Source organism: Myotis daubentonii, chromosome 5 (genome assembly GCF_963259705.1).
Source record: "Myotis daubentonii chromosome 5, mMyoDau2.1, whole genome shotgun sequence".
Lineage (NCBI taxonomy): Eukaryota > Metazoa > Chordata > Mammalia > Chiroptera > Vespertilionidae > Myotis > Myotis daubentonii.
In genome coordinates this window covers 91,271,606-91,296,160 of record NC_081844.1, presented here as the reverse complement: position 1 = coordinate 91,296,160, position 24,555 = coordinate 91,271,606, and the positions used below count along the sequence as shown (strand labels likewise).

General features: G+C 54.1%; 1 protein-coding gene across 2 annotated transcripts in view; it reads left to right on the top strand.

The window, feature by feature from the left end:
- Positions 1-837: 837 nt before the first annotated feature.
- The window catches only part of ANXA6 (annexin A6), a 51,407-nt gene continuing 27,689 nt past the window's right edge, over positions 838-24,555 (top strand). For both annotated transcript variants that reach the window (XM_059698959.1, XM_059698958.1), the window contains exons 1-8: positions 838-977; positions 11,865-11,908; positions 18,916-19,006; positions 19,969-20,063; positions 20,605-20,718; positions 21,460-21,550; positions 22,442-22,521; positions 23,849-23,905. In XM_059698959.1, the coding sequence (XP_059554942.1) occupies positions 11,891-11,908; positions 18,916-19,006; positions 19,969-20,063; positions 20,605-20,718; positions 21,460-21,550; positions 22,442-22,521; positions 23,849-23,905 (546 nt within the window). In that variant the 5' untranslated portion in view covers positions 838-977; positions 11,865-11,890. The remainder of the gene's footprint in view (positions 978-11,864; positions 11,909-18,915; positions 19,007-19,968; positions 20,064-20,604; positions 20,719-21,459; positions 21,551-22,441; positions 22,522-23,848; positions 23,906-24,555) is intronic.

The following is a 24,555-nucleotide window of genomic DNA, read 5'->3' as shown; positions in this document are numbered from 1 at the left end:
ATCTGCTGGGGGCCAGCACAGCCCTTTATGATTTCCCGATTACAACGGGCTGAACGTTATTATAACAACGACCTACGCATCTGCATCTCCCTTCCATGAGGGCCGGGCTGGGCTCCACTTCCCACTGGCGGACTTCGGCCTCCCGGCTCGCTCGAACGGTGTTCAATGTTGTTGGGAAATAAAGGACTTTCCAACTAGGTCTCCTATGTCACTGAAATAGTACAGATCGAGGACCATCCTTGTAAACATGTTGGCTATCCTTCTCTTTCAGATGAGCAAATTGATCATCAGAGTCTCGCCCAGGGAGTCTCTGCAGCTGAATGACATCTCAGAATTGCCATCTTTCTGTCTTTTCTCCAAAGCGGGCTTCCTGAGGAGGCGGAGGATGGGAGGTCCTACTGACTTTCACTGCAACATCGCCTCCTCCAGGAAGTCTTTACAAATCCCGGGGGAACGATCATACTCGGCTTTCTCTGTATTGCCGAAGAGTTTATGCTTTCAGAAACGTCTGTTGCTTCCCCCCCCAGCCCTGGATCATAACTGCTGGTCTTTTTGTCTCCCTCTCCTCTGGACAATGCACTACCCAGAACGAAGCACGAAGTGGCAGCTCCCTGGAGTCACCTGGCTCAGGTTCCTCTCCTGACCCCACGACCCGCTGGCTGTGTGGCACTCGCCAAAGATCGGGGCTTCCCTGGGCCTTCTCTCCTGGAAAGCGGGTAAGTCAAGTCCTGGTGGGCCCTGAGGAATGGAATCTAAGCCAAGGAGGGGGGTGGGATTGGAGGCGGGGAGGCGGGGCGAGCCGGATTGGCCCCCGCGCGCCACGTGTCCATGCTGGGCCCACGGCTCCCCGCCCGGCCCGCCCCCGCGCTGCGGCTGCTGCTCCGCTAACGGGCTTCCACCCAGCGCGCTCCGCGTCCGCCCGTCCCTCCTCCCGTCTGCCCGTCCGCCAGTCCGCGACCAGAGGCCTCGGCCGCGCGGTGAGTGCGATGAGGCCGAGCGGGTCTCGCTCTCGGGGACCCCCCGGCCGGGGGCTGCGAGGACGCGGGGGCGATGAGTAAACGCCTCCCGCCGGGTATGGGGAGGGGGCGCCCGGGAGCTGGAGGGCCGCCGGGAACCGGAGCCCAAGGGCGCGGTCACCCGAGAGGGTCGCAGGCTGGGTGCGGCTCCGGGAGCGCGGGGAGCCGAGCCAGTGCTGCGGGCGGCGCAGCGGGGGCGGAGGGCGCCCTGGTTGGGGGGCCGGAGGGACGCGCGCGGGGTGCGGGCCCTGCGGAGGGTGTGGTCCCGGGGCCCGGGCACCTGGCCGAGGCCGCGGCAGCGACGGCCCTGCTTTGGGCGCGGGGAGGCTGGGGAGGCTCCGAAGGCCCGGGACCCGGGGAGGGGATCGAAGGACCCGACCCGCAGGACGGGTGTGGCCGAGCCGCAGGCAGTGGTCGCGAAGAGTCAGACTTTCCGCCTTCGGGAGTGGCTGGAGCATGCAGTCGGGGGGAAGGCTGGCGGGTGTGGGCCGGCTGTCCTCACCGCAAGGCCCCGGGGACCCTGCTTGCCTCTAAAGGAGGCTTCCACCAAGGCCCCACCCTTCTTCCTGCTCTCCCCGAGCCCGGTGTAGGCCTTCCCCAAACTTGGGGGCTTCAGGAACCCCTAGAACACCTGCACGGGAGTGAGGTTCTTGAATGGAAGCCCAGCTCCACCAACAGCGGGCTGTGTAACCTCGAATCGGTAGCTTCCCCTCTCGGCCTCAGTTTCCATCTCAAGGACAAGTTGATAGAGCCAGCCCCTCTCCGGGGAAGCAGTGGCTGTGAAAAGCCTGCCCTCCACCTCCACCCCCCCCCCCCCCCACAAGGGGAAGGGGCAAGGGGTCCTTTGGGAGGAGGGGTGCAGCCTTTGCTTCCTCCCTCCCCCTCCTTTTCTCTAAACCCTGGTGGGTCTCCCAGGACTATTCCAAATTTGGACATATGGCTCCAGGGTTTGTGAAAGGCCTCTGGTTTCCCTGAGTCCGCCCTTTCCCTCACTTCCCCTTCTTTCCCTGCCCGAAGCACACCTTAAATCGCTGGCCCCACTGACCCAGAGGGGATAGCCTGACCTCGTAGTTCCTCCCCTTCGGGGTGAATGACCGGCCCTGCTTCAGCTCCCACGGACCCTGCCCTTCTGCCCATCACGCCCTGCAGCATGCAGAGGGCAATGGCCTGGGGTCAGTGGAAAGCTGGGCTCTATATAGTTCCAGGTGCTGGGGGTCCTTGGCCAAGCCCCTTCCCTCTCTGGGCCTTCCTTAACCCCCTCCGTAGCAAAGTCTGCTGAACGGGCTTTCTCTTCCAGAGCTGGAGCTGGTTTTCTAGGATTCAAGGTCCTAAGATTTAGAATTCTGGGAGTTGGGTGGGGCTGGGCGGGGAGGCCGAGGCCTCGTTCCCCCTCTGCAGCTGTGACAGTCACTCACCCATTCTCCTTTGCCTTCCACCCCTGTTCCCAAGGCAGCTGCTGGGATACAGAAAATAGTTGTGGTTTCTGGGTAAGGGCTACAGCTGTTGCTGGGGCAGAATGTGTTTGTGAGTTTTCCAGGCTGCCCCTGGGAAGCCGGGGACCTGACCTCTTGGGGCTGATTCCTGGGAGGGGTGGGGGAGCTCCGCAGTGATGGGTAGCTGCCAGGGTCTGGAACCTCTGCACTGCAGCATGAGAGGGAGCCCTGGGTACACGCCTCCTACCTGGTCCTTAGTCCCTCCCTCTCTAGAGGGGTAAGAGATGTGCCGAGGGTACCCAGCTGGTAGGGTGGGTTGGGGCTGCATGCGTCTTCTTGTTGTATCATTCTAGGATTTTCTGGGGAGGCTCAGTGGTGTAGCCAACCTCACCCCACCCGGCCTCTCCAAGATACTTCCTGGGTGGAGACAAAGCACAGGATGTGGTCTTTACCCAGATTTCTGAGTATGCACAGCTCTCTCCCCCAAAACCCCCATCCCCGTAGAGGATCGGAAGTCTGTGCCTGCGTAGTGGGGATGCCTTTATGCTTATGAACTTCTTGGCTGGGAATCAGCCACATTCCGTTTTCTTTCTTCCTGGGGTTGAAAAAAACCCCCACAGAGACTGGCTAAGGAGGAATGACTGTCCTTGGGTTTTTTGAGCCTCAGATCCCCCACCTGTAAAATGAGGATGAGTTTACCCTCCTGAGATGACAGAATTGCAGATGTGAAAGTGTCTTGTAAACCGTAGAGTGCTGTGCACAGAGAAGCAAGTGCCACTGTTGTAATCTCAGAAGAGGGTGGTGCTCCAGATAGCAGCTGACCTGAGCCACAGGTTCCTCATCTGCAAAACGAGTGTCCTGGTGCTCTTTAATAATAAAATAGCAACTTCTATGATTTATTGAACCCTTCCAACTTGGCAGGCCCTGGCTGAGCCCTTGATATGTGAGATGCTGTTACCATGCCCATTTTGCAGATGTGGAAACTGAGTCTTTAAAAGTTTAGGGGAGAAATAATATACTCACATAATGTGTCCTATGCACCAGGGCCTCTAAGCACTAACCATGTTTTCTTCCTTTTTAACTTTTTATTTTATTTTTTTGTTAATCCTCACCCGAGGATGTTTTCCATTGATTTTTAGAGAGAGCGGAAGGGAGGGGGAGAGACAGAGAGAAACATCAATGTGAGAGAGACACATTGATTGGTTGCCTCCTGCCGGTGCCCCAACCAGGGCCGGGGAACCTGCAGCCAAGGTACAGGCCCTTGACCAGAACTGAACCAGGGACCCCTTCAGTCCGAGGGCCGATGCTCTATCCACTGAGCCAAACCGGCTAGGGCTTTTTTAACTTGTTGTTGTTGACACTATTACAGATGTCCCCCATTTTCATTCTTTTCACCCTCACCATAACTCCTCTGTGGTAGGCACTATTTTTATCTCTCATCTTACTTAGGAGGTTAAGTGCTTGCTCAGGCTCCTGCCTAGCTGGGTAAGCTTTAGGCACAGGCCTTTGAGCTCTAGGCTCTGTACTGTGAGACACTACACCTTGCTGCCTCCCATGAAAGTGACAAGCTGCGATTCAAACTGGGTCAGTCCAGTTCCAACCTGAGGCAGCCGAATCATCTCCTGCGGCCTTGTCCAGCCCTAGGATCAATGATTCTGGGTCAGGAGAGGGAAAGACACTGCTCTCTAAGAAACCCGAGTGCCTGAGCTGGGGGGTGTGCCCGTGCTCTGTGCTCTGGGCCAGGAATGGCATTTACCCGGGCTCCCGGAGGGACTGGGGCGGTCCTGGGCATCTTCCTGCGGGCTGGGGGAGGAGCCATCAGGAAAGAGGAAAGGGAAGGGTCTAAATTTTATACGCCAGGGACCTCTAAGTGGGGTGCACACACCCCAGCAGGCACTAAAGATGACTTTCTTTCATCAGAAAGGTACAGGTAGAAACTTCTTGACTTCTTATATGCATTTGATCTCATGCTTAAAAAGTCTATTTTTGTTCATCATGATGAATGCACAATTACTTTCCTTTGTCACTGGTGGTGTATGGGATCCAAAAAATGCAGGTTACTGCACTAAATTGCCAACTTTGTGGCAGGGGGAGACTCGTCTGTTTCATTTTTTTATTCTACCCCCAGTTCCCATCAGTGGACACCCAAGAGGTGCTCAGTAAATGCTTTTTGAAAAACAAACCCCTGCTTAATTAAGAATTTTCTTTATGAGTTGGGCAAGTTACTTCACCCCTCAGGCCATTTCCTGTCTTAGCTATCTAACTAGGAATAAAGCAGTAGGCTGGATGGTTCCTTTTATTCTGTTGAGGGGGAGCAGAGTTTGCCACCCCCAAATATGCCCATTTTGGGGGAATAGTGATTATTTTCAGCTGTGTGGTTTTGTTTTTTTGTTTTTTGTTTTTTTGTTTGTTTTAGAAACAAAAGGTCCAAGAAGAGCCTTTTACCTCCCCGCTACTTGCCTAAAATAATTTAGATAGAAAAATCTGCCCCAGGAAGGGAGCTCACCCTAGCATATTCACCTAGCTTCACAGTGAACTGGATGTGGCAGATGGAGAGGAACTAACAGTCTGGTGGTGAGACCTCTAAGGGTCCCATTATTTCTGGGTGGCCCAGATGTTTGCTCCTTCTCACCTATCTGTGAACTGCCTGCCTCCTCTTTGAAGTCCAGGCCACTACTCCTTTCCCTTTAGGAGGAGTTTATAAGCCTCCACTGGAGATTTGCCCTTGAGTCCCGTATTCTTATGGAACTCCTGTATGTACCTACGTGATAAATTTGGTTATTTTCTCTTGTTAAGTTGTTTCGTGTTGATTTCATTATTAAACCAGACAGAAGAACCTAGAAGGTCTAGTAAAAGGAAAATTATTTTTCCTCCCCTACACTGTGGTTTTAAAAAGTATTTTTAATAGACTTTTTAGAGAGAGAAGGGAGAGGGAGAGGGAGAGAGAAACATTGATGTGAGAGCAAAAGATCAATCAGCTGCCTCCTGCACTCCCCCTATCAGGAATCGAGCCTGCAATCCAGCATGTGCCAGGGCTACACTGTGATTTTTCAAGGGGGTCATTAAAGACAGCCTTAAAGCTGCTCAGTGCATTTCATCCAACAGTCATTATGAGCCACACACTATGGTACATGGCGAAGACACATATACAACAATTTTCAAGAAAGAGTAGAATCATGGCTCACCCAGCTATAAAAATGACCATGTGCTAAAGATTTTATTGTACTCATTAATTAATGACCCAACCAGCCAGGTGTTATACCAGCTCCAGAGAGAATCAGTAGACATCTTTATATTGAAAGGAATGTACAATGGAGGCAAACTTTTTTCCATCAGAGGAGGAGAGAAATAATTAGACCTTTACCAGGTGGGGAGGATGAGCATGCCATAAGAATTATTTTGCATTACTGTCAGTTACCTACAACTTACTGAGCTGTAAACTAGCTCAGAAACAAAGACTGAAGCAGACACCTGGAGAATTGGAAGTACAGATTTCCCCCCACAATACCTCCACCTTGGAGGCAAGCAGCCTCCGTCTAATCCAGTGGTTCTCAACCTTCTGGCCCTTTAAATACAGTTCCTCATGTGGTGACCCAACCATAAAATTATTTTCTTGCTACTTCATAACTGTAATGTTGCTACTGTTATGAATTGAATGTAAATATCTGATATGCAGGATGGTCTTAGGCGACCCCTGTGAAAGGGTCGTTCGACCGCCAAAGGGTTCGCAACCCACAGGTTGAGAACCGCTGATCTAATAGGAGAATACTAAATCCACAGTGGTTGCCCCACGCCACTTAGTGTAGAGGGTTTCAGAATGCTGGGGGGGGGGGGGGGGGTGTTAGAGGCCGGAGAAATCTCTCCTGGCCTCCTGGAAGAGTTGGCAGAATCATTTAGGAAAGTTTAAAAAAATTACCAAAGCCCAGACCTCACCTCTGAACTGTTGAATCAGAATCTCTGGGGGTTGGCCTTATGTATGGTTTGGTTAGTTTGAACTACCCCCCACCCCAATCCCCCAGTGGGTATTAATGAAGCCAGAATTTAAAAGCACTGGTGTTGATGCTAGAAAGCTGGATCGAAAATGCTGGTAGACAGAGATTCTGGGTTTGAGGGTGCAGGGGAGGGTGTGGTGGTGGATGGAGGGAGGAGAGGGCAGTTAAATCAGGAAGGATGTCAAGGGCCTTGAATGCTGAGCTGGTGAGGGGGGAAGGGAAGTGCTGTACTGAGGGCAGTGACACAGCTCAAGTTTAAGTCCCTTGGGGATTCCTGGGGCACATATACCACCTTCCAGGTCCGTCCTTCCTTCCCTTCCTTCCTTCCTTCCTTCCTTCTTTCCTTCCTTCCTTTCTTCCTTCAAATTCTCACCCGAGAATATTTTTCCCACTGATGTTATTAGAGAGAGTGGAAGGGAGGGAGGAAGGGGGAGAAAGAAAAAGAGAGGGAGAGAAAGAGAAACATCTATGTGAGACAGGCACATTGATTGGTTGCCTTCTGCATGTGGGATCAAACCTGCAACCCAGATACGCGTGCCCTTGACCAGAAATCGAACCCAGGATCCTTCGGTTTGCTGGCTGATGCTCTAACCACTGAGGACACCATCCACGGTCAGGTTATTTCTTGATTTTCCTCAAATTGTCCACCCCACACACCTGATTTCACCCCCTTACACACAACATATTCTCCCTCCCTAAAAGTGCACTTTGTTCCTCCAAAGCCCACAAGCCACCTTTTTAAAATAAATTTTATTTTATTAATTTTAGAGAGGGAGGGGGAGAGAGAGAAACATTGGTTACTTGCAGGTCCCAACCAGGGATCAAACCCGTAACCTACATTTGTGCCCTGACTGGGAATGGAACCACAATCCTTTGGTACACAGCACGACACTCCAACCCATTGTGCCACACAGGCCAGGGCAGCCTTTGGAGGACAGAAATGTTTTTCTTATGCTGGTGTTTCTGTATTGCCTGGCCTCTCCCCCTTTTCTCCTCCTCCCTCTGTGTCGCTGCATTGAATCCACACTCTTTTTTTAAAAAAATATATATTTTATTGCTTTCAGAGAGGAAGGGAGAGGGAGAGAGAAATAGAAACATCAATGAGAGGGAATCATTGATTGGCTGCCTCCTGCACACCCCCTACTGGGGATCGAACCTGCAACCCAGGTATGTGCCCTTGACTGGAATCGAACCAAGGATCCTTTAGTCTGCAGTCCGACACGCTCTATCCACTGAGCCAAACCAGGTAGGGCAAGTCCACACTCTTGATTGTGACCTTCTGTGTGTATCTTTAACTGTCTATGTGTATGACAAACATCACAATGGACCATCAAAACTGGAGACACTGCTCTAAGAGGATGACTGCAGTAACAGACGCCACCAGTTATTAAACATTGCATCTGTATCTGCCATGCTAAGTATTTTACCTGCCTTACTTCATTGAATTTTTACAAAAACCTTATGAGATTGTCATTTCAGAGATGAAGGAACCGAGTCAGAGAAATGACATAACTCACCCATGGTCATGAACTAGGAATTTGCTGTGTCAGGATTTGAACTTGGGTCATGACAGCAAAAACCTGCATTCTTTCTTAGGATGCCACGCTGCCTCCCTTGTATTTGTTTGGGCTCGTCACTATAAAAGCTGCCATTTATTCTGTTTTTGCTATGTGCCGGCACCGTACTAAGAACTGTACATTCACTGTTGCATTTATTTCTCAGTACAGGGAGGTGACATTTAAATGCATTTTGCAGATGTGGAAATTGAGATTTAGTTTAGGTAACTCATTTAAATCATAAATTGGTCGCAGGAGCAGAGCTGTGACTCACAGTCACATCTGATCTCAAAGCCCATGCCTTTTGCATGACTTGGACATGACCTTCCCCTGTCCAGCTGTCAGTTTCCCCAGCTCTGTGGCAGCGAGCCACAGGCTCTTCCGGCTCTGGTGTGTTCTCTACCCCAGAGCATTCTTCCTAGAGTCAGTCCTGAGCTCCCAAAGAGGGAGGAGGAAACAGGGCTGCTTGCAGGCTACAGGGCAAAGGCAGGGAGTGGCCACAGCAGCCACGACGCTACTCTGCCCTTGAGTGGATTTCTGGAATGATCAGCCATGATGAGCCCTCACGAGCAGCCAGATCAGAAGAGATTCAGGGTTCGTAGGAGGAGAGAGGCTCAGGTCTAGAGTGGCCATACCTGCTGGTTTTGAGAAACTGTTTCAACCAAGATGATGAAACGTGCATATTGAGGTGGGATGGGGTGCTGGAGAGGAATCCTGTGGGGTCTGGGGAGAATCCTAGTAGGATTGATATTCTGAGATCTTGCTATGAAGATTCCTGGTTGAAATCTGTAAAAGCCTCTCACATCCACCCTGGATTTTCCCAAAGAGGGAGTGATAATGTCCCCATTTTACAGATGAGGAAACTGAGGTCCAAAGAGGGAACCTGGCTTGTCTGAGGTTACAGACAGATTGGGAACAAGAAGCCGGGTCTCACCCTGGGGCCTCTTCCTAAGGTCCCATTGCAGCCAGGGCTCAGGGCTGTGCGGGTGCTTGTTGTGACAGGCTGGGAGGCGGAGCGGTGGCTGTGGTCTTGGTCTTGGCAAGTCCCTTGTCTCCCTAAGGTGCCCTTACCCCGTCTAGAAAATGAGAGAGGAGAGTAGTGGATCATTAAGGGGCCCTCTGGGTTTCGGAAACATTGGATAGAAAACATTTACTCAGCCAATTGGGAAGTGTGTTCTGGGTTGCTCTGGGAAGACGCAGAGCCCCTTGTGAAGCCAGGGTACAGCAGTGTAGACGGCGCCTCTGAGATTAGCTCCAGAGTGTCCCTGAGCCCTCAGAGTGGGGGCTGTCGGAGATCAACCCCCCTGAGCTGCAGTCTGAACATTAAATTCTGGAAGAAGCTTGCTTTCCACGTACACACAAGGCAGGCACTCAAAACAGCTCTCAGCGCTGAGAGCATTTTCCAAGGACCTCGGGGCCCCTCCTCTGAGCCGCTCTCCTTGGGAAGGGGCTCTTGTCCAGATGGGCTGGGCTGCAGCCAGCAGCTGAGTTTCCATCTCCGAGGCCAAAAGAAAATGCTTCGAGGCGGGAGGCGCAGGTGACAGGCCTCTGCCCGCCCTCCCGCCTCAGCTGACTCCCGGCCTCCTCGGAAGTCCCTGTTTCTCTGCTGGCTTTGGTGCTCTTTCACCCACTCTTTCCCCCAGGCCCCAGGGAAACCCAGGGCTGGCTCCTAGCCAGACCCTAGGGTAGTTGGGGGAGAAGGGGGGCGGGGAGGTTTCCATTTCCTGGTAAGAGCTGCACATTTGGGCCAAGGGGCCCCTGGTTGTCAGGGAAACAGCAGGGTGTTTGCAGACAAATCGCTGTCCTCTGCTCTTCACTTCACTTCTTCACTTCCTACCGCATCTCCTGTCTGCCTGCCGACTGCCCTTTGGGGAGCTCATAGGCAGTGGGGACCCGTCCTCAGAGCTTCCCACTAGTGCAGCAAATGCCGCCATTTACGGAGAACAGGCCTCTGCCTGGCCTCGTGTGCTCTGCTCCCGACCAGTGTCTCATCCTCCAACCACCCACCAAGGCAGGAAAGGGCAGCCCCAGTGTTGCACTTGAGATAACCTTGAGCTCAGAGATGAGTCATATGCCCAAGGTCACATAGCTAATAAGTGACAAAATGGATTTGAATTCAGGTCTGTCTGTCTGATTCCAAAACCGGTGTTCCCCCACTGTGTCACACTGGCCCCAGTGACCCCACAGTGAGGTCCTGGCTGCTGTCCCTTCAGCGTTTCTGTTGGGGTTTTTGGGGGAGAATTGCTGTGCAGACTGGAAAGCACATGCCGCAGTCACCTGGGCGTCTGCCCTCTTTCCTAGCCCAGCCCCTCAGAGATCTTACGGAGTATGTCTGACAAGAGTTGTGATGTTTACTCTTAAAAAGCAATCTATAGACATGGTTTAAAAAGTTCTAATTTCCATAAAATGGAAAGTACTGGTCCTCCTTTCTCCTCTCATTCTGAGGAGATTGCTTGCTTCCTTCTTTGCCTTCCTGCTGAGGGAGCTCATTATCGGCCCCTCCCCCTTCTCTTCCCCTTTCCAAACCAATCACACCTCCTTTTTCATCTGTTTTTAGGTGAGATATTGGTGTCTTTTTTACTTTTATTTTTCGGCTACAGTTGACATTCAGTATGATCTTGTATTACTTTCAGGTGTACAGCATAGTGTAATATACATTACAAAGCGGTCCCCCCATATTTCAAGTACCCACCTGGCACCGTCCATAGTTACCTCAACATGAGTGACTTACTGCCTTCGTTTCTTAATCCTTTAGTGTCGAACCTGTGTCCTGGCATTTCCTTCAGTGAGATCGTGTGTCCTGTTTGTTCAGTCACCCCCCCAACCCGATGACTTTCTGTTTCATCAAAGAAAATTTCAAAGTCTCCACAGTGGCCTCAAGCACTGGGCCCCTGACCCCACCTCCTCCATACCTGAGGAAATGTTTCTTGATTTTTGAGAGAGGAATAGGGAGAGAGATAGGGAGATGTGAGGAGGACACGTCAGTGTGAGGAAGAAACATCAATTGGTTGCCTTCTATACGAACCTCAACTGGGGATCGAACCCATAACCTTTTGGTTTACAAGACAACACTCCAACCCACTGGGCCACCCAGCCGGGGCTTTTCTCCCTGTTTCTTATCACGTGCATTTGCATTCCCCATTACGGAGTAAGCTCCAGAAAAGCAGGTTTTGAACTCAGCCCCGAGAGCAGTGCCTTATCAGAGTAGATGCTAAGGACGTGTCTCTTGACTTACACAGGCACCGTGGCCCTTCAGGTATGTGCAGCAGGGGCCCAGGAGCCCCGAGTCTTCTCATGTGCGGACCGCTCAGCTGGCTGGGTTTTGGAACCAATCCTGGTGACTTGGAAAGAGGGCACGCAGGGTGCAGAGGGTGTGGGCTCTGGAATCTGGACTTGACTGAATTCAGTCTTAAGCTGTGTGATCTCGGGAAAATTATTTAACCTCCCTGACCCCCACCCCCCTCATCCTCAGTTTTCTCCTCCGTAAGAAAGGGGAACGGATGCTGGGAAGGATTGCTGTGAGGGTTAAGCGAGACCATTTCTAGGAAAGTACCCTACCCCGCCTGGAGGGGCCACGTGCAGTCAGTGATTGTGACTTCTCTCCCCCTGGGTTCATTCCAAGTCCCTTTCCCATCCTGGTGGGAGTGCCTGGACACCGGCTAGTCTGTCCATTGTCCTCTGGAAAATTCACCTGGCCCTGAGCCAGGTATTGGGGTGTCACTGAACCTGAAGGGCTGGAGGCAGCTGGGAAAGAGCAGGGAGAACATACTCTCCCTTGGGAAGAAGGAAGGGTGAGCAAGTTTGGGGGAGAGAATGGAGGGGAGCAGAGTGCAAGGGAGTCTCATGGGGTCTCTTTCTTCTCCACAGTGTATTCTGCTGCAGAACCTGAGACCATGGCCAATCCAGCACAGGTAAGGAGCCTCTCCCCGCCTCAGGCTGTGCTCTGCCTTCCCCGGGCCTGGGCTCCTAGAGTCACTGGGTGTGCTGCACAGACCCCTGGTACCTTCAGCCTGAACGGAGCAGGAGAGGTTCTCCGGCATTGCTTGTTCCTGTTCCACGTCCCAGCTCCTCCAGGCATGTGACTCACAGCAACACACAGCATCCTAAGCAGGAAGGATGTGTATTGGTGCACATGACTGAGAGCCCAGGCCTTCAGGTCTGGCTGGATCCAGGGGTCCAAGTGCTAGTGTTAGACTCTGCCTTTGAAGTGGGATTCCTCTGGTGGGCTTCATTCTTGGGCAGATCTTTCCCTGAGTTGGCACACTAGGCACCAATAGCTCCAAGCTTTCCTTCTGCTTCCTGAGAAGCCTGGAGGAAACAACATCATTTATTCCCCATGATTCTAGGGAAAGTCCGAGGTTAGATTCTCGTTAGCTGGGCCTGGGTAACTTGGGTCCAGAAAGTAGAGTTGGTCCCACCTGAACTTCATGGCCCAAGAAGGGTTCCCCCAGGAAGGGAAATGGACATTGGACAGGCAGGAGCACCAGAGGGTTCTCTACGCTCTGGTGGTGGGAGTGTGCTGTCACACACATCTGAATTAAGTTCCCCTGGCTTAGGAGACCCCAGTTCGTTCTTTCTTTCTTTCTTTCTTTCTTTCTTTCTTTCTTTCTTTCTTTCTTTCTTTCTTTCTTTCTTCCTTTTTTAATATATTTTTATTGATTTCAAAGAGGAAGGGAAAGAGAGAGAGGAATAGAAACATCAATGATGAGAGAGAATCATTGATTGGCTGCCTCCTGCATGTCCCCTACTGAGGATCGAGCCTGCAACCTGGGCATGTGCCCTGACTGGGAATCGAACCATAACCTCCTGGTTCCTAGGTAGGTGCTCAACCACTGAGCCATGCCAGCCGGGCAAGACCCCAGTCTTTCATGTTGTGTGACACCTTGTGGGCAGTAGAATTTGAGGTGTGTCAGAGCTTTCACTCCTGTGTGTGGCCAGGATTGGGTTCTGCCCTTGGAAAGAGCGAGGGTCGTTCTGTGCCTGGTTTGCCTGAGAGAGATGCCTGTTTGCTGGCTTTAGCGAAAGAGACATGGTCACTGCAGCAATGGGATTGAAAGGGAGAATAAAACGAAGGGCCTCTCGACTTGGCCCGTTTGTGCCTCACTTCAGTCACAGAGCCTCTGGCCATGGACATAACACAGAAGCTGTGTGATCTTGGGTGGATTCTTACCCTTTCTGGGCCTCAGTTTCCATTGTGAGGTGGTTGAGCTCAGTGAAAACTAAACTTCGTCCCTGTCTTCATGGCCCGCCACCCAATGAACAAGAGCCTTAAGGATGTCTAGTCACAGTTTTTGAAGAGCACAGTGTATCATGTGATACAGGACGATGTAGCTCTGACCCCCTGTGAGCTTCTGTGAGTACACTTGGCACAAGTGGCCTCTTTGACCAGGAGGAGAGGGTATTCCCTGTTATGGGCAAAGATCCAAGGCAGCACTTTTGCTGTTCCTCATTCTCCATGGGCAGTCATCCCCGAGTACTTCCTGAGAGGCATTCGAATTGCAAGATTCTGGGTGACTGAAGTAGACATATCAGACCCTGGGAGATCAGAGGGGCCAGGACCTAGGGCTCAGATCTTGGACTCCTGGTCTAGTGCTCCCAGACCATGCTGTCTGCCTGGCTGACCCATGTTGCCATGGGCCAAGGGCCAGTAGACATCCTGCAGGCAAGAGTCCTGGGGTGGCAGACCCTTAGGGGTCCCTGGTCCTATGGGGTGAGTTGGAATCCCCCAGGCACGGTGCTGATGTTCTGGGGGCACACAGGTGGGGGGAATGGGGCAGCTGCCTGGAGGGGCTACTCGGAAAGAGCAAGGGCTGAGTGGTCTAGGTAGAGGGGCTGCTGCAGCAGAAGGGAGGGAGGGGATGCAGTGCGCTCAGGCAGTAGCAGTAACAGCCATGCTCGGAGTGCAAAGGGTTAGGGAGGGGAGGAGGTTGCAGAAGACAATACTAGAGAAGTGTGACAAAGGTCTTCCAAGTTTGTGTCTATTGCTCCCAAATATTAGCACCTTAGTTCAGCTTCTAGTGTGCCCGCTTTCACCACACACATGCAAACACACACACGCACACACACGCGTGCACATGCACATACACACATGCATGCATGCACAGAAAAGCTACTCGTTCCTCTGGCCCAGTTACTTCTGTGATTGTGCTACTCTCCCTCCCTTTCTGTTCAGAAGAGGCCCAAAGACTGAGGAAATAGTGTGGTGTCAGAAAGGTGCCGGAGGCATGGCTCTGTGGCCTCAGTTGCACAGGGAGGTCTGAGTTTGAATGTGACCATGGGTGTAAGAACACTTTGAGGACAGGCCAAGAGGGCAGGTGCTGGAATTCCAGCAGGTGCAGAGACGAGGCCTGGGTCAGGACTGATCAAGGCAGCTCTCCGGGGGAGCCCTGGCCGCAGCCCTCTCTCTGGGTGGTGTCACCTCTGCTCCCGAGAGGCCTGGGCACTCCTACTCCAGCCGCCGCCTGGATGGGGCCCAGGACCTCAGAGCCCCAGGGTTCAGGCTGCTCACCAGCTGGCATCCGGACCTGCTGAATATTTCAGGGTGGAAAGTCCCTTCGTCTCTGCTCTCCCTCCCCCCTCGATCATGGGCACCTGAGGCCTGGAACCTGTCTGCCAGAGAAGTAGGGGCAGCTGCTCAGGTGGCACCAAATTCACCAAGTTGGTGGGAGAATAACCGGTGGCAGGACACTTGAGCCTGGGTGATTTGAAGGATGTCTCTGTGTCTCTGTGTGACCAGTGCTGAGGCGCCCTGCACCCCCCGCTTCTGGCGGCTATGATAGTTTTTGTTTTTGTTTAAATATGTTTCTGTTGATTTCAGAGAGAGGAAGGGAGGGGGAGAGTGAGATAGAAACATCCACGAGAAAGAAACATCAACATTGACCGGCTGCCTCCAGCACGTCCCCTAATGGGGATTGTGCCCACAATCTGGGCATGTGCCCCGACCGGCGATCAAACCTGGTTCATAGGTTGATGCTCCTCCACTGAGCCACACTGGCCTGGCTCTAAGGGGTCATTCTGATCAAGCCTTATGCCTGTCATTAGAATTCCCTTCCCCCAGGAAGGCATTGCCTCATCTTTCAGCTGCAGCTCCTTCCCCAAACACTGCCTCAGCCACCACAGTGTGTGAGGAGCGAGAAGGTGGAGGTGGGGGAGCAGGGACAGGAGAGGGTTCTCAGCTCACGGGCCATGGCTGACACCTCTGTCCTTCATCCTGGGGACACGTCTCTGTCTTCTCGCTCCCTCCTGGCAGTTTACAGTCCGTGATCTTGGCGACTTTGGGCGTCTGCACTGAGCACTGAAGCTTTGGGCTGGCTTCCCTCAATGTTGCTTGCTCTTGCCTCCAAGCCTTTGGCAGGCTGTTTGCTCTGTATGAAGCCCTCTCCCTGCCCAGCCCCCATGGGGCCAGCTGTTACGCGTCCTTTAGGACACAGCTTAGATTCCACCTTCCTTCTGCTCAGAACACACTCGGTCATCACCCATTCACGCACCCATTCATCTAGGGAACACGTCTTCAGTGGGTGCTGCTGTGCCAAGCCCTGTGCTGGGTGCTTGGGGTACGTCAGTGAGCAGGACAGACGCTCAGAGCTTTCTAGAGGGACTGTCTTTTCTGGTCCCGGTATTTGGCACGTGTTCCTTCCTCTTTCCTTCTCTGGCCAGGGCTGTGATCAGGTTGCAAGGGATTCACTGATGGTGGGAAGAGGACCGTGTTCCTTTCTGGCCATCCGCCCTGTCAGAACTTTAAATAGCAACCCTGTGCCCTCGCGGCGCCCACGCGTGCATACCTCGGAGAAGCCAGGAACTGCAGACGTAAACCAGAGAGCACCCAAACGCCGGCCAGGTCCCTGGGAGACGCGGGAGGCGACGGAGGCCTGTCTACTTCCTCCTTTAAGGCACAGTTTATGTGGGCCACCCCTGCCCCCCACGAAGCTTTCCTGGTTCCCTCCCCCAGGCTGGCCTCCACCTCTGCTGTTTCCCCAGTTTCCTTGGCCTCTGTCTTCGGGTATTTACGGCAAGCTTTATGTTTGCCCCTCGCCTCCACTGGGTCAGAAGCTCGCGAAAGACGGGACGGGGTCTTCTCTTCCCTGAATCTCTAGCTTGCAGTGTCAGGCCTGGCCCAGGTTGAGTGCCCTATCCCTGAGCTGTGTGCTCAGTGCCTGGGGCCCCGGCACCTTCGGCTCTCAGCTCTCTGCTGCTCTCCTAGACCCCATGCCTCTCCGGCCGCGTAGCAGACCCACCCCGACTTCGCTGTGAACCAGCCTATTGTGCATTCAGGTTCGATGTCTGAGATCCTCTGGCTCTGCGCCTCCGCCCCTTGGCCCCGAGGGCCCAGCCAGCTTGTCCTCAGATACCGGCTCACAGCTCAGTGTACTGGTCCCCGAGGGGCGGTGCAGATACCGGCTCACAGCTCAGTGTACTGGTCCCCGAGGGGCGGTGCAGATACCGGTTCACAGCTCAGTGTACTGGTCCCCGAGGGGCGGTGCAGATACCGGCTCACAGCTCAGTGTACTGGTCCCCGAGGGGCGGTGCAGATACCGGTTCACAGCTCAGTGTACTGGTCCCCGAGGGGCGGTGCAGATACCGGCTCACAGCTCAGTGTACTGGTCCCCGAGGGGCGGTGCAGATACCGGTTCACAGCTCAGTGTACTGGTCCCCGAGGGGCGGTGCAGATACCGGCTCACAGCTCAGTGTACTGGTCCCCGAGGGGCGGTGCAGATACCGGCTCACAGCTCAGTGTACTGGTCCCCGAGGGGCGGTGCAGATACCGGCTCACAGCTCAGTGTACTGGTCCCCGAGGGGCGGTGCAGATACCGGCTCACAGCTCAGTGTACTGGTCCCCGAGGGGCGGTGCAGATACCGGCTCACAGCTCAGTGTACTGGTCCCCGAGGGGCGGTGCAGATACCGGCTCACAGCTCAGTGTGCTGGTCCCCGAGGGGCGGTGCAGATACCGGTTCACAGCTCAGTGTACTGGTCCCCGAGGGGCGGTGCAGATACCGGCTCACAGCTCAGTGTACTGGTCCCCAAGGGGCGGTGCAGATACCGGTTCACAGCTCAGTGTACTGGTCCCCGAGGGGCGGTGCAGATACCGGCTCACAGCTCAGTGTACTGGTCCCCGAGGGGCGGTGCAGATACCGGCTCACAGCTCAGTGTACTGGTCCCCGAGGGGCGGTGCAGATACCGGCTCACAGCTCAGTGTACTGGTCCCCGAGGGGCGGTGCAGATACCGGCTCACAGCTCAGTGTACTGGTCCCCGAGGGGCGGTGCAGATACCGGCTCACAGCTCAGTGTACTGGTCCCCGAGGGGCGGTGCAGATACCGGCTCACAGCTCAGTGTACTGGTCCCCGAGGGGCGGTGCAGATACCGGCTCACAGCTCAGTGTACTGGTCCCCGAGGGGCGGTGCAGATACCGGTTCACAGCTCAGTGTACTGGTCCCCGAGGGGCGGTGCAGATACCGGCTCACAGCTCAGTGTACTGGTCCCCGAGGGGCGGTGCAGATACCGGCTCACAGCTCAGTGTACTGGTCCCCGAGGGGCGGTGCAGATACCGGCTCACAGCTCAGTGTACTGGTCCCCGAGGGGCGGTGCAGATACCGGCTCACAGCTCAGTGTACTGGTCCCCGAGGGGCGGTGCAGATACCGGCTCACAGCTCAGTGTACTGGTCCCCGAGGGGCGGTGCAGATACCGGCTCACAGCTCAGTGTACTGGTCCCCGAGGGGCGGTGCAGATACCGGCTCACAGCTCAGTGTACTGGTCCCCGAGGGGCGGTGCAGATACCGGCTCACAGCTCAGTGTGCTGGTCCCCGAGGGGCGGTGCAGATACCGGCTCACAGCTCAGTGTACTGGTCCCCGAGGGGCGGTGCAGATACCGGCTCACAGCTCAGTGTACTGGTCCCCGAGGGGCGGTGCAGATACCGGTTCACAGCTCAGTGTACTGGTCCCCGAGGGGCGGTGCAGATACCGGTTCACAGCTCAGTGTACTGGTCCCCGAGGGGCGGTGCAGATACCGGCTCACAGCTCAGTGTACTGGTCCCCGAGGGGCGGTGCAGATACCGGCTCACAGCTCAGTGTACTGGTCCCCGAGGGGCGGTGCAGATACCGGCTCACAGCTCAGTGTACTGGTCCCCGAGGGGCGGTGCAGATACCGGCTCACAGCTCAGTGTACTGGTCCCCGAGGGGCGGTGCAGATACCGGCTCACAGCTCAGTGTACTGGTCCCCGAGGGGCGGTGCAGATACCGGCTCACAGCTCAGTGTACTGGTCCCCGAGGGGCGGTGCAGATACCGGCTCACAGCTCAGTGTACTGGTCCCCGAGGGGCGGTGCCTTGTCCTGGCGTTGACCCTGAGGGTGGCTCTGGGCTCTCCGGGCCAAGACCCCCGCCCCCAGGAGCTGGCAGCTGCAGGGTTCTGGAGCTGGAGAGCCGAGGGGAGCAGGCAGAGAGCCGGCCTCCAGGGGCCCTGCCAGCAGGCTTCCCTCCTCCGGCTCTCGGTGTCTTTGTTTCTGTGGTAGAGATTGCCTTAGGTGCTTCTCCAAGTTGCTAAAGAGTCACAATGGAGGCGAAAGGGCTTTGTAAATCAGAGAGTGCCATAGAATTATGCGGGGCTCTTGTTACTCCTGTAGGGATCATTTCCAGGCCTGGCTTCTTATCTCTCCTGGGCCCAGCAAAGTGGTGCAGGGCCGAGGGCTCGGCTGGGCCACCCTCCCTCGGGGAATTGGCACCGTCCTTGGGGCAGGTTGTGGTAGCAGATACCAGGAGAGTCAGCTCTCAGCCAGGCTTTCTGTGGTCAACGCTCAATTTTAGGAGAACGGGCTCAGCCTGGACTCCGCCTGTGGCCAGGGCTGGGAATGTGACCTGGGGTTGGGCTGGGAGCCCCGGTCAGGGTCAGGGTCAGCAGCTCACCCTCTGCTTTTCTCTCCACAGGGTGCCAAGTACCGTGGCTCCATTCATGACTTCCCCAACTTCGATCCCAGCCAGGATGCCGAGGCTCTGTATACCGCCATGAAGGGCATTGGTGGGTGCCCGCCACTGGGAGTGGGCACAGCAAAGGAGGCGGGATTCACTGGGGCTTGTGGGCACAGCCCTGAGCCCTGCTGGGGGTGGGGGTGAGATGGAAGATGCACTCACTCTTTTGTTTCCTCTTTTTATTATTTTTCATAATTTTACAATGAAATACTCCAGACCAGCAAGGTCTAAAGAATAAACAGAAGCTTCACCCACAGACCTGCCACCCCGCTTGGGAACTGCACTCGCTTCCTCCTGTGGTCAGAACCCCCCTGGCGGGTCCTCCTGCTGACCACTCCACTCCTCTCCTCTCGGGGTGACCACTACCTGGAACCTGGTTCTCAGTATCCTCTCTTTTTGTTCTTTTGTTAATCCTCACCTGAGGATATGTTTTCCATTGATTTTTAGAGAGAGTAGAAAGGGAGGTAAGCAGAGAGAAAGAGAGAGAGAGACATTGATGTGAGAGAGGCACATTGATCGGTTGCCTCCTGCACACACCCTGACAGGGCCTGGGGATTGAACCTGCAACCCAGGTATGTGCCCTGGACCAGGAATCGAGCCTGCAACCCCTCAGTGTGCAGGCCAACACTCTAACCACTTAGCAACACCAGCCAGGGCCTCAGTATTCTCTTTTATTTTCTTTGTTGAAAGAACCCTGTCCTGGGTGTTAGGACCCCTGAGTTCTTCTAAGCCAGGCTCTTTGTGAGACCTGGGGTGAGTCCTTGCTCCCTCCACCCCAGGCCTCAGTTTTCTTCTTTGTGTGATGAGGAGCTGAATCATGGGCCCTCTGAGCACACATACTGCGTGTGCTATGATCCCTCTTAGTGGGGGCTTGATGGGCCCCATAGGTCCTCCTCTGTGATGCCACCATCTGATGAGTAGAAAGCTAATGCCAAGGACTGCAGGGAGCAGCCCTGGTGGGCTTCCTGGAGGCAGCTTGGGTAAGGTGATGGGTGTCCTCCCCTCCTCCAGGCAGTGACAAGGAGGCCATCCTGGAGCTGATCGCTTCCCGGAGCAACAGGCAGAGGCAGGAGATCACCCAGAGCTACAAGTCGCTCTATGGCAAGGTAACCATGGCGACTGGAGGGCAGGGGGTGGGGCTGGGGGAATGATTTCATCACCTGTGTGTTCCTTCAGGGTCTTTCTCAAGCATTTTGCTCCTGGTCAGCCTCTGTGCTGGCACTTTTGGCCTCTTTTTCTCTTCAGTCAGGGACCGTTCAGCCACAAATCGCCTGGGCCCTATGCTGGGTGTTAGGGCCACGCGGATGGATGAGACCAGGGAGGGAGGTGGCAACCCCTTGGACTCACTGATAGTGGGAGGGAGACACAAAAAACAAGTAAATAAACAATGGTGGGGAGCAGGCAGGACGCTGTGGACTTGACCCCTGCACCGCTTGCCAGCTGCGTGACTTTGGGCAGGTGACCTGAAGTCTCTACGCCTGCCTCTTTGGGTTGATGATAGCACACACCTCCAAGAGTGACGGTCAAACGAGCTTACTTAGCTCAGTGCCTGTACAGAATTCGTGCTCATTAAATGTAATTCTTATCAGTGCAACTGCTCTTCCCCTTCCTCCCCCATCTCCTCTCGCCCCCACCCCCACCTGCTAGGACCTCATTGCAGACTTGAAGTATGAGCTGATGGGGAAGTTTGAACGACTGATTGTGGGTCTGATGAGGCCACTTGCCTACTGTGATGCCAAAGAAATTAAAGACGCCCTCTCGGTAAGAACTGAGTCTGTGTGTGTTGGGTGTGGATGTGGTTAAGGGTAAGATTCTGGCCCTACAGCAAGTCTTCAGTGAGCCCTCATCCACACACGGATGTGCCTTGCTTCAAGAGGCAGCTTGCCTAAACCCTATCCCAGAAGGGAACCACGTTCTCCTCCAGGTGGGCAGATGTGGGGCACAGGTCAGTGTGGAAAGGGGCCCTTGGCCCAGACCCCCACACCAGCAGTTTCTAGTCCTGAGGAAGCAATGGGAGAGATCATTACCTTCTCCATCTCCCTATGAGGTGGTAGAGCAACTAGTAGCATCTCCATTTTACAGATGAGAAAACTGAGACCCAGAAATATAAAGTTTCTTTTTAATTTATTGATTGATTTTGGAGAGAGAATGAGAGAGAGAGAGAGAGAGAGACATTGATTTGTTCCACGTATTTATGCATTCATTGGTTGCTTCTTGTATGTGCCCAGACCAGAGGTCGAACCTGCAACCTAGGCATATTGGGACCACCTCTCACCAACCAAGCTGCCTGGCCAGGGCTGGCCAAAAGATAAAGTTTCTTAATGAGAGGTCACAAAGCAACATACAGGCAGAGGGGGGACTAGAATCTATTTCCCAATCGCTGCTTACGAGCTGTAGTAGGAGCACCCTAAATGCTGAGGGTTTCATAGCTCTGGCCCCTGCAGGATTCCAGCCCAAGGCCCATCCCAGCCCTTAACTCATGTATCCCTTCTCTTCTCCCAGGGCATCGGCACCGATGAGAAGTGCCTCATTGAGATCTTGGCTTCCCGGACCAATGAGCAGATCCACCAACTGGTGGCAGCATACAAAGATGGTGAGATGGGTGGGAGGGGCCATTCGAGGTTTTTAGACATGAAATAGGGGTGTTTGCAATGATGGAGAACCTATCCATCCATCCATCTTTCCTCCTTCCCTCATCTGACTGTCCCCCTATCCACAGGGGTTCTCTGCTGGGCAGTGTGCTAGGTTCTCAGGATATGACTCTAGGTAGTCCCTGTCTCCGAGAGCTTATAGACTAATGAGATAATGAGGGATTCAGACAATGAACAGTTAAACACGATGATGGTGATGTGGTGATATTATGAAGGAGACAAATGAGATAAGAATGAAACCTTAATTGCGGAAGACCTGCTTCAGACAGGTGGTCAGGGAAAGCCTGTGGAATGAGAAGGAGCCAGTACTAGAGAGAGTGGGGGGAAGATCCTGGCAGACAGAGGGACAGCAGGTCCCAGGCCCTGGAGCAGAAATGAGCCTGGTAGCCAGTGTGAGGCTGGAGCAGTGCAGGATCGGGCACAGGACATTGTAGGCCAAGAGGAAGCGATGGTGTTTTATTCTAAGTCCAGTGGAAAGCAGGAGCCCGTGATCAGACATGGCTTTACTGCATGGTCACCCTTGTTGCTGTGGATTAGAGAGGGAGTGAGAGCAGATGCAGAGGGAATAGTCAGGAGGCTATAGCCGCTGTCCACTGAGCGATGATGGTGCCTGGAGGAGGATGGCACAGGTGGGGATAGAGATGCCATCATAATTTTTCATGGGTCAGTACAAGGAACTGAAAATACACCTTGGGTCTTGCCAGGGTTGTCATGGAGACTGGGGTTTGGAATTTGTAACCAATATCTGATCATTTGGGGGTAGCAGGGACCTTTCTCCTGGATCCCTGGGGTGTCCTGGGGATGGGACTAGAACTTGTGTTCCAACCTTGCAGCCTACGAGCGAGACCTGGAGGCTGACATCATTGGCGACACCTCCGGCCACTTCCAGAAGATGCTTGTGGTCCTGCTCCAGGTCGGTCCACGGGGGGCCCTCCCCTGAGCTCTCTACCAGAGTGCACCGCCCTGTCCCCACAGACGGGGTAGCCTGTGAGGCGCTTCTTGGTGGCTCCTCACATATTGCGGCCACTCCCTCCCCCTCTGCCCATTTATCCTTGAACTTGAGATGGTTTCCCTCTGGCTCACCTGGTGTAGAATTTGAGCGTCCAGGTGTCTGCTCTGTTACCATGGTTTGCACAGGCAGGTGACCCACATTTCCCTTTGCATGCACCCTCCTCTCTGTGCCCAGGAATATCCTCTCCCGTGACCTCTCTCCTCTCTCCTCTCTCCTTACGCACTCCCCCTCCGCTCCGGGCCTCCCTCCTGCCATTGCTTCTCCAGCCCGGGCTGTGGTGGTCCCCGGGGCTGCCGCACTGCATCCCCCACAGCTTGCCCTGCTGCTCCTCCCTCCCCACAAAGGAGCACATAAAAAAGAGACCATTAGAAAGGCTGCCAAGTAGGGATTTTCCCCACACAGTGGGTTTAAAAAAACAACAACCATATTTAGTTAGTTGCTAATGTTTACAAACCGGGAGATTTTGTTAGAAAACTCCAGGCGCCTGGACTCTTTTGAATAATTGAAAGTTCTGGCAGCAGCAGGCCTGCATTTTGCATGGCTGCAGTGCGCTGGGGAGCAGGTCTCACGCCGTTTCACCTGTACCTGTCCAGCCGTGCAGCCATCTCTGTGGCCGCAGGCCCTGTGGGAACAGACACTGAGATAGGCAAGCCCAGCTCCGAGGAGCAAACCGTTAGGAAGCTGTGTGTGTAATTAAGCCACCGCTTTGTTTCTGTTGGCTGTCCCCTGTGCCTGCGAGTGTCCGATGGGCCGAGGGCCTGGGGGGAGCAAGGAGCACCAGGGGATTTGGTGCCTTCACAGCGTCTGAGCTGAGATCTGAGGGCCCAGGCCTCAGATCCTGGTTGGTGAATTCGTGGGAGCCCCTACCAGAAGGCACACATGCAGACTTTTGTGATCTTGTTGGGGGCGTCGTGGGCTGTGCCAGGACTTGTGGCAGGGGCCCTGCCCTCCGAGATGTTCTCGGTACAAGGCCTGGCTTCCTCTGGGAGGGGGCACCTGGAAGAACCACGACTCCCCTTCTGGTCCCAGCTCCAAGGATGAAGGGAAAAGCCAGTGGAGGGACTATGATTCCCCACAAAATAGATGATGTGGTCTCGACTCTGGCTGGTGTAAGTCACTGCTCCTGGACACACGGGCCACCGGGGTTTTCCCAGTGTTCTCTGTCCCCACCACTGGCACCAGGCCTTCCCTGGTATCTGAACCACGCGTTCCTTGTCTCTCTGCCCAGGGAACCAGGGAGGAGGACGATGTAGTGAGCGAGGACTTGGTGCAGCAGGATGCCCAGGTAAACAAGCCCTGATGGAGGTCCCTGAGGCACAGCGAGGGAGCCCCTAGAGAGGGGAACGGTTGGAGCCCCGGGGAAGGGCTGGAGGCGAAGTAATTTGCAAATACCAGAAATAACTGACTCACGGGCATCATGTATATATAGTGCTCTGTTAGAGGATTTATGTTGTTTTTCTAAGGTATACAACATGGGTAAAGTGGGTAAGATGTATTTTGGAGCTTTCTTAATTTTTCCATTTATTCAGTTAATATTTGTTGAACACCTACTATGTGCCAGGCACTCTGCCAAGCATTGAGGGATCTCTAATAAACAAAATCAGACAGTACTGGGATTATGTTAATCACACGAACACCTTCTCCTTGGATATACCGTACATTCCAGGCGTTTTGAGCCCCACTGTATGCAGTAACTCTGGAGGGGCAGGTAGAGAGAATGCTAAGATACTGTCCCTGTCCTGAAGGGGTCCGTGTCATAGTGGAGAGACAGGCATATAAAGAAATCACTGTAATATACAGTGGATCAAAGTTATAAATAAGCAGAAACTGGAAGAGAGGGGGAGGGAGGGAAACAAGTCTGCCTGGGGATATCAGGAAGTGCTTTGAGAACCAATGGGATGTCTCATCTGGCACTTGAAGCTTGACTGGGAGTTT